The sequence below is a fragment of the Cyprinodon variegatus genome, unplaced genomic scaffold (genome assembly GCF_000732505.1).
Source record: "Cyprinodon variegatus isolate N-32 unplaced genomic scaffold, C_variegatus-1.0 Scaffold505, whole genome shotgun sequence".
Classification (NCBI taxonomy): Eukaryota; Metazoa; Chordata; class Actinopteri; order Cyprinodontiformes; family Cyprinodontidae; genus Cyprinodon; species Cyprinodon variegatus.
The window spans coordinates 220,886-230,465 of record NW_015150958.1 but is presented as its reverse complement, the minus strand read 5'-3'; the positions used below and the strand labels follow the sequence as shown (position 1 = coordinate 230,465).

The following is a 9,580-nucleotide window of genomic DNA, read 5'->3' as shown; positions in this document are numbered from 1 at the left end:
TATCTGGTCTGAATAAATTGGGATGACAATCTAATTCTGCTTAAATAACCCTGGTTAGGTTCACACAGCAGCCTGAAGTGACCCAAATCTGATTTTTTTGCCCATATGCGACCTGTATTGGATCTTTTCATGACAGTCCGAACACAGATCCAACTTTTTGCGACCCAGGCAACGATGTGGCTATGTGGTCCTGAATCCGATGCGTATCTGAAATTTTTAAATGCGACCTGTGTGTGAACGGCCAGGTCACATTCATCCGACCTGAAAGTCATTAATACTAAATAAAGGTCGCTATTCTGTGTTTTTCTATGCAGAAGCAGAAGGAAAAATAACCATGGCAGACGAAAATGCGGAGAGCAGGCTTTAATTTCATCCATCTTGAAAAGATTGTATTTTTATTGCACTGGCTGAGGTTGGGAAAGACATGAAAGATCGCAAGATGCGCTCCAGCATTACCATCCATGTTTACTTCCATAAACACAGAGCATGCTCGCTTGTAACATCATTGTATCCTCTACTGCTTATACGGGGCAGCTAAGCTGTATAAATGCAGTTCACACAGGAGATCACATACCAGTAGCATATATTAGGAAATGTGGACAACTACGCAATAGAATCGGATTTAACAAAACAAAAAAACAAAAAATAATCTGAAATAAGCATTAAGGCCGGCAGTGTGAACATAGCCTCTGACGACTTTACCTAAAATTAAATTAGAACCTGAGCTAAAATAACCCTGGGCCACTTAAATTGTTGCTGCTTTGCCTAAAAAAAACAGAAATTCAACACAAAAATCAGTCAATTATCATAATAGAGCTATCTTATTGACACTTTCTGGAGTGGAAGTTGTTACTGGGCGAAGAAGACACCCGGTCAGTAAAGTCAAAGAAGTATCTGGAGAGGAAAGCTATTCATACTGAGGCTAATCAGCATTTCAGTCTGAATGCAACATTACTGAGCTACAGAAATATCCTGTTTTATACTCTTAAGGAGCCAAATTTGGCCTCAAAACATGTTCATTAAGGAAACACCAAAGACTTTAGCACATCTCCCATTTAAGGTCATCTACTCTACATGCTAATAATGTCAGCTGCTAAAAACAGTTCAAGAAGTAGACCTAAAATTGTTACATATATTATTGTAGATATTAGTTATTGTAGATTTTTTCCCAATTGTCTGCCTGCTTACAATCATTTTAGTGTGCCATTGTCTCTAAATTGCCTCTTTATTTGATCGTTTAGGCCTTTAACAGACTGCTACAGTATTTCTTTTTTTTTTTTTTTACACAAAAATCTGAAATTAATTTAGGACAATATATAGAGTTAATGGTAATTGGCATATTAGAATATATTTCAATTAACTTTACACGTGTCAATTTAAAACAACTGTTGTCTTTCCCCACCTACTAAATGTATGCTTAATGTTCTCCCAATAAAATTAGAGTATAATGTTATGTATATCCTAATAATGGACTCAAAAGATGACTAATAACGACAGAAGACTCGAGAACCCAGTGTTAGGCAGGCAAAACTAAAGAACTTAGATCTTAAGCTCCAGAAATGCAAACAGCAACTCCTTTGCTGTGTGATTTTATGATTAGTTCTGCAGTGCATCATCTGACTTACATGGTGGCTGGAAGAGGCTCCCTTGCCCTTAGTTTTACCCTTTCCTCCTGCTGCTGTGGTGGTGCTGCGGCGCGCCTGCTCATGGTCGAACTCTAAATCCTCGAGGCGCTGAGTTAAAGCCAGTTTCTGCTGAATAGCCATTCGTAACAGGGAGTTCAGCGTCTTCTTCTCATCCTCCGCTGCAGCCAGCTGCCTCTGCATATCATCTAGCTGGGTCACATACTCATCGCATCTGGGAGGGGGAAAAAAAAGCAAGAGGAGGAGGACACCAAAGGAGAGGGGGACAAAAAGGAAGGTGGTAAGGATAAACATTTCAGCCAGTAGGTGGAGCAATGTGCTCCCCAGCTGGCATTCTATTCCCAACACAACTTTTCCAGATGGAAGGATGAATTTCCTGGAAGCTGAGTCAGTATTACATCAGACTGTTCCCACAATGCTTTGTGATTTTTTTTTAATAGACAGTAGAACAAAATATTTAAAACGACAAGCTGTTCAAATTCATCAGCAAATCAGAGGCAGCAAAATGTTTTGACAATGACCTGGCATCATTAGCACTGTCTAAGAACAAATAACTTCTCTTTACTTTTAAGGTTGACTTATCTTAATTTTAAGATTAAAATGCTGATAATAGACATACAAGTGTGTCACAAATCTTATGACTTTAATGGTGGTGGGGCTTTTTAGCTAGTTTGTGTTATATCTTTTTAAGCTGCACCTTATATATTTTTAAGCTGCAGATATATCTGAATGGTTTCTTAACAATAAACCATTAAGGTGGAGCTTAAAAAAAATAACACAGACTGACTAATCTGCCTCTCTCCAAATAAAATACCTTTATCTGCAAAAGAGCTTGGGACCAAGCATTAGTCTTGTTCTTTTTCTCTGGTTTTCTTTTCTCCTCAGCTCATATAGGGTGTGTTTGGCTTCGTCTCTTCATAAGGAAAGTATTCAGATAAGGGATGCCACAATTTTAGCCCATGTTCTGCATTGCTGCACAATCCTCTCAGGGTTACGTATATCTCAAATTTAGTTTTTTTTTTCTACCAGTTTTTCCTTCAACTTTACATGAAGGTGCATGAACAGAGCCCTGGAAACAGACATTCTTTCATCAAAGTATTTTTATGGTGAATCATCCTCATAAAGGACGGGGCATCTGACTGCTAGATATGTGATCAGTCTATCTCACAATAGGCAGGCAAGAACTGAGCCTTTATTTTATTAATCTGCTCTAATTTTCTAATTTTCCCAGATCATGATCTGGTTTATTCACCTTAGACCTGAAATAATCAATATTAACAGATACATCTGAAATATTAACTAATTCACTTTTGAATAATTTAGGTATTTATTGAAGTGTACCTGTATGGTTCTGCATGACCAGAATCCACTGTTGGTTTTCACATTTTCCTGTGCCTCTGATTGCATAGTTTTTTTTAATGCTGATCAGAATGAAAGAAGGTGGAGTTATGCAAATACAAGTAAAAACACATTTTACCTCGTAGCAAACATGGCTCGAAGAGAGGAGAAAGTGGCTGCATCTTCTTTAAGAGCCTTGAGTTCATTTCGAAGCTTCATCATCGTCTCGGTCACCATGGCCTTCTCGCTGTCATATTTACTTTTGAGGTTGGCCAGAGCAACCTCTGCTGTCTAAAGAGATGAATTTGATATTTTCTTTCATGCAAATCATGACAAAAGATGCAGATAAAATGAATAGAAAGTGAAGAATTCTCCTCTGACCTGTTTGTTGGCCTTGAGCACAGCTCTGAGGGTAGCAATTTGTTCCCTTTTGGTGCTGAGAAGTGACTTCAGTTTGAGAATCTCCTCCATGCAGGCCTCTTTGTCTTTGTCTGCCACGGCACTCAGCTCCAGGTTGGCCAGCCTCTGGCGGGACAGCTCTGTGGTCCGGTCCACAGCCTGCTGCAGGTGGCGGATTTGATCCCTGATGATAGCTACCAGGTTATAGACGTTCATGGGTTCTGGGCGATGTTGTGGAGCTGCAGGTGCAGTAACTGCAACGTGGCAGGAATCAGACCTTCCATTTTGGTTCTCATTGATCAGCCCACTGGTGAGAAGTACGGTCTGCTGTTCCTTTCCTTCCTGTCCCCTGGCTTTGCCGTCTTTGTAGTAGTCGAGCATGACTCTGTTGGGAGTCTCATTGTTGCACATGCACACATGGTTGTAGAGATTGGCCAACTCTTCGCTGAAAGCTATGAGCTCATCCTGAGCAACATTTAGGCAGCCGAGGGATTCTCCTGCAGCCTCCGTAGCCAGACGGAGCTCCCTCTCCAGACGGGCCACCTCCGCTTTATCAGCTTGACTAATCTTCTCCAAAGAGAACAACTTGGACCTGAAATCTTGGACATCGCTCTCCAATCGGGCTCGCTCTTCCTCATACCTGGTCCGACATTCCTCGTACTGCGCCCTCAGTGTTTTCAGTTCCTGCCTGAGCTCTCCTGCTTCAGAAACAGCCACAGTGTACTTACACTGCAGAATCTCGGGCCCGTTGATGTCAAGTTCATAATAATCTCCGTCATCGTGACTGTCCCTTTCTTTCTCGCTGTTGAGGGCGGAGTGGCGCTCCTTACTGGCCTGGAGTTTACGCATGGCGCTTAGATTTTCAGTCAGCTTGTTGACGGTTTCCTTCTGCTCAGACACTGTGCCGTAGGCCTGCTCCAGCTGCTTCTGGTTCTCCTGCAAAGTATTCATCAGGGCCACTTTCTCGCGCTCAACCTAACACACAACAAAAAATGAACATTTTAAACTGACTGGATTACTCTTTTTACAAAACAAATATACAATAATACTTAATCACAGAGTAAAATCCACCACAATAGCGAAGAGTTACTGTATGTAAGCTCTTTATCTATGTATAAATCATGTAAAGGACAATGTCTGAGCTATGGTATAGCAAAAAATTCACAGAAAAGCCGCATCCTCTTATAAGCCACATGGTTCACAGGTGGGCAAAAATCAGCGGCTTAGTCGGGAAACAACAGTGACTGTTTGCAATTCTCTTCCACCTTAAACAGCAGTGACTCCACAAACAGCCCATGATGCCTCATGTATCGCCCATCTTGCTGCATATTAACGCCAATCTAGACCATGTTTTTCTTTATTTTAGATTTTCAGTTTCTCAATCTATTGCAACAGTTTATTGCGACTCACTAGATCAAAGCTTCACAAAAACCAGAGGTGAGTGCATCCCTAGTTTTTATTCACAACAATAAGGCCTTTTGTTCTAGGCACTAATCCAGCCTGCAGCAACTCAAAATCCAATTATCTAATAAAGGAGTAGTTCCTCTTTTGACAACTTATTTTTTATTTATTTATTGAATTAGCCAAAGCGTAGTGTCTCCCACCTGAGCAAGCTGTTGTTTGAGCTTCTGTATCTCAGAGATGTTGAGCTCGCTGAGCAGATCATCCACCAAGCTAGGTGCTGGTTTAAAGGCCTCGCCTCTCTTGTTGCCCAACGTTCTGTTATCTTCATCGCTGTCACCCATCTTGACCAGGCCATTCTCGAAGCCTCTGATAAGGTCGTCATTATCAGGTTCATGGACGGCAGAGGGGTCGTCGTGGAGTTTCGCGTTATCGATGGAGATGTTGAGCGAGCTGCTGTACACAGACCCCCCAATGGTCATGTAGTGGGAGAGCTCCTTACGCAGCGTGGCCTTCTGCTCACGTTCTGTTTTAATAGTTTCTAAAGCCTCTGTGAGCTGTCGCTCAGCAATTTCTCTCAGACGCACGGCTTCCTCCAGCTGGCTTTGGACACACTGGGAATCCTCCTCTAGGCGACGGATCTCATGCTTTAGACCTTCAAACTCCACCTGTAGACATGTTAAAGTATAAAAGGGATATTTAGCTGAGATGATCTTAATGAAATTATGCTAATGGGCCAAGGGAAAATGCGAAAAAATTAAAGCAAGCATTACATAGTTTTAGATAACTACTCCAACTTCTCTGCGTTTCAACCTGTTATATCTAAATGGCAGAGAGTCACTATTATCTGGGTTTTTTAAGCTAAGTACAGAGCTAAGCTTAGGTGCTCTGTAGATTCAGGCAAATATTTAACATTATTGTTCAATCACGTTTTTTACTGCAGCAGTATAAATTTACTTTGAAGTCTTTAGAAAATACAACCTTTACCATCTCTATACATTTATTCAGTGTGTGGGGGGAAAGAATGCAATATAAAGGAATATTTGCTGATAAAATTGGCTTAATCTTTAGATGAAACAGCCTGGTGCACACGGAGAGGATATTTACTGAATTACACTAGATCAGAGGTTTCTAACTTTGAAAGCCATTGTTCAACTACTTTTAGATAAGCCTCTGCTTCAACAATCCAACATTAGCCTTTTACAAAACACTCTGTAGAGCCTTAATTGCATGCAAGCGAGAAAAGTTTAGCCACTTGAATCAGGTAAGGTAAGGTAAAAAGCCTAGGACCACTTGAATTTGAGACCAGATCTCTAGACTTTTCCCCTTAAGGCTTTATACTCTTCTTCTTCTCACAGGTTCTCCAGAGCAGGCATCCCCAGCCTCGGTCCTCGAGTCCCGCTGTCCTGCAGGTTTTAGAGGTTTCCTTGCTCCAGCACAGCTGATTTTAATTGAAAGCTGATTAACAGGCTTTTGGTCTAATGCAATCATTATAATCAGCTGTGCTAAAGCAGGGAAACCTCTAAAACCTGCAGGACAGCTGGCCTCGAGGACCAAGGTTGGTGATGCCTGCTCCAGAGGACATAGGTCTGGGGATTGTGATAGCATGGCAGAAAGGCGTTTCTTTTTTTCTCTGGCACAATTGTCAGAGGTACCAATTGATGTGCTACATCTGCTCAAAACAATCAATACTGAAAGTCATTGTGAGATTATGTAAAGTAATTATTAACTTATTTAAGACCCTATAGCATGGATACGTATCATTTAAAAAAAAATCTGATATAAGATTAATTTTAGCTCAGTGTAATTTATTACCACAGCACCCCCTATGTGAGGCTGAAACAGAACCACGTTTTCATACATAAACAAAATGTTCATTGTACCTTTTAGGGCCTTTGTTCACCCGCCTCACCTGGCTCTGTCGCAGCACGGACACTTGTTTCTGCAGAGAGATGTTCTCCTCCTCCAGTTCAGTGTAGTCCTGCAGCAGTCGGGCCTCCCGAATCTTATACTCTCTGATGTCATCGCGAAGCTGAGCCCGCTGCAGCTCTGCTACCTCTGAATTCTGCAAAGAGAAAAAGGACGAAACAGGAATGGCTGAAGGTTACTGCAGGCACACAATGGATTGAGTGCTGTAACATTTCTGACCCATTAGTGCAACTTTCCATCATCAACTATGAACTTATCCTGAGTCAAATCATGATCAGCACCTTGAAGACTTAACTCTGTGTCACCAACTGTGGAACACTGCTTGGTTTTTTCTTTCTTAACAAATCTGGAATTGACCTTTCCAGGCACCTATTACCTTAGTGGAAACATTACTGTTTAACAATAACAACTGAAAATACCCATATGAATATAGACATGACAGGCAGAATCCAGGAAGCTAAATAAAGCCAAAGGCATTACTTCCTTCAATCTTTTTGGCTTCTCTGAGGGCCAAAGCCTTTCAAACGCCATTATGCCTTTGAATAAATTTACAAAGAAAGATTAATCTATGTTTTTACAGAGAGGTGGTCTCTCCCCATTTAATAAATAAACATTCCCCAACACATTCCTGGCCGGTTTGCTGTCAATCTCACTATTCTGCTGTCTATCATTAGAGGGGTGTGAGGGGTCAGAGGAGATGTTCCCTGCATGTACAGTTTGCAGTGTTAGGCAGACTTCCAGCATAATGACAGCAGCACAGGTCAGTCTAGTCAGAAAGAGGTAGAAAACTTCTTTCCACCAAGTCTGGGAATTATATTCTTGTCTCACCAACATGAACAATTGTATGTCTGATCTCTACAGAAAGCCTAGTGTTAGTAGATGTTGGGCGGCATTTCTCTAAAGTCCCCGGCGTGGCTCCAGGAATTTTCTGAGAGGAACCCCACTTCTTTGAGTGAATGTAACAGAACTGAAGACAATGCTATAAGATTGCATTAAAACTGTGTCCAACTTTCATCTTTAAGCGGCCCCACATTAATATTTGAAGAAAAAAAAAATAACCTAATATGCCAATTTTTCTGTATTTTTATGACAATCTAAAACTGTGAGAAAATCACAATATTTAAAAAAGAAAACTTATCAATTAATCAATCAATAAAATCATTCAACTTTAGATTAACACCAATAACTTTAAATTTAAAGTTTAAATTTTCAAGAATATAAAAAAGATCTAAATATAACCAATTCCCAAATTATTCTAAACTCACATTAAAAGAAAGAGAAATACCTCTCTCATTTCCAGAGCGATGGCGGACAGGCGATCATTTTCTGCTTGAGCGCTTGACAGAGAAGCTTTGGCCTGTCGGAGTTCATTCTGCAGCTCCAGGACCTTCTGCTGGTACAGAGCCTCTTTACTGGCAGACTCCAGGATCAGCGACTCTTCCCTGCTTTCTCCATCTGCTGCAACCTTTCTGTGGGTAGAATATGCCTGTCCGAATGCCTAAAGATACACCGACATGGGAAACAAGAAAACAAACAACTTTCATGAAAAATAAAGAAATAAAAAACCCTGTTTTAAACTGAATGCTCATTTAACTTCAGAAAGATTTAACCAGTATAAAACATTAATTTGTTTCAAATATTGCTTCATTCCAAACAATGAAATTAAATGCGTTTAAATTGTGTTCTTTTTTTTATTATTAAATTAAGCAGTTGAAAATGTTTTGTTTTAACAGAGCAACATACATTTCTTTATGTACTAGGCTGTCCTTTGAAGTTTCAGATCAGTGGATTTACAGCAAACATGCAGTATTCTCTTTTTCCTAGAGGAGATGATACAAAATTATTGTAGAAGCTCCAAATTGAAACCAAAAACACCCACATCTTCATTTGTTGTTTGATTCTCTTTACAGCAATGATTGACAAGTAATATTTCTAGGCAAACAACAATTTCATTTACTTTATTGACAACAAGACACAAGCAGTAAATAAATAGACATATAGTTTTTAATAGGTTTGACATATAACTTAGTTTCAATGTGAAGCTAAAATGTGGCTTTTTATCAACTTGAATCATAAATATTAGAAGGAATAAACACTTAGGATACATTAATATGCGAGTAATGTGGACCTCTGTGTATCTGTTTAACAACTGATTCGATTCTGATTCTCAAAATTTAGAATCGAATATGTTCAGTCGTTCCAATCTCAAATTAGATTGTTGGTGATAAAAACCTTTTTCTAATTTATATTAGGACTGGGTAAAAAAAAATCAATTTTGAATCGATTCCTTTACATTTTTGCAAAATCGATGTCTAGGGAATGAGATCGATTAGTTTTATAGTGACGCGTTCACATTCAAATGAGCAGGAAAGATGCACTCAAGATGACTTCAAGCCAGACAGCAGCAAATATAGCCAATAGGTCGACTGAAGACATTAACAAATGGAGGCTGACCAGAAAACACCCTGTAGTTGTTACAGACAACACTGCAAATATGGTTTGTGCAGATAATGCAGCTCATGCATGTCTGCTGTGTCACTACTGCTTGCTCGAGTGAGGCTTCACTTTTTCACTTTTCACAAACAAGTTTGCACTTATGAGACAGTTTTGTTCACATCCCAAGTTTAAACTGTCTGATTTACAAGTTTGCACTTTGTTTTAATATGACAGGAAAAAATAAATTACATGAGTATCGATTCAGGACTATGGCAAAAATACCCAGCCCTGATTTATTTATATAGTGCTGGCTGAGGGGCTGAGGGGCCTGTAAAATTTAGTCTGAGATTTTTCTTACCAAATACCATTAATTGATTCTTTTTCTCACTTAAATGTAAAAGAGAATGCCAATTGACATTGGTTTGGAAAACTAT

At 39.8% G+C, this 9,580-nt stretch overlaps 1 protein-coding gene across 1 annotated transcript in view; it reads right to left on the bottom strand.

The window, feature by feature from the left end:
- Positions 1 to 1,453: 1,453 nt before the first annotated feature.
- LOC107094765 (protein bicaudal D homolog 2-like) overlaps positions 1,454 to 9,580 on the bottom strand; it is a 13,474-nt gene continuing 5,347 nt past the window's right edge. The window contains exons 2-7 of the mRNA XM_015390587.1: positions 7,996 to 8,208; positions 6,694 to 6,846; positions 4,985 to 5,449; positions 3,363 to 4,355; positions 3,121 to 3,272; positions 1,454 to 1,857 (exon numbers count right to left, since the gene is read on the bottom strand). Of these exons, the coding sequence (XP_015246073.1) occupies positions 1,485 to 1,857; positions 3,121 to 3,272; positions 3,363 to 4,355; positions 4,985 to 5,449; positions 6,694 to 6,846; positions 7,996 to 8,208 (2,349 nt within the window). The 3' untranslated portion in view covers positions 1,454 to 1,484. The remainder of the gene's footprint in view (positions 1,858 to 3,120; positions 3,273 to 3,362; positions 4,356 to 4,984; positions 5,450 to 6,693; positions 6,847 to 7,995; positions 8,209 to 9,580) is intronic.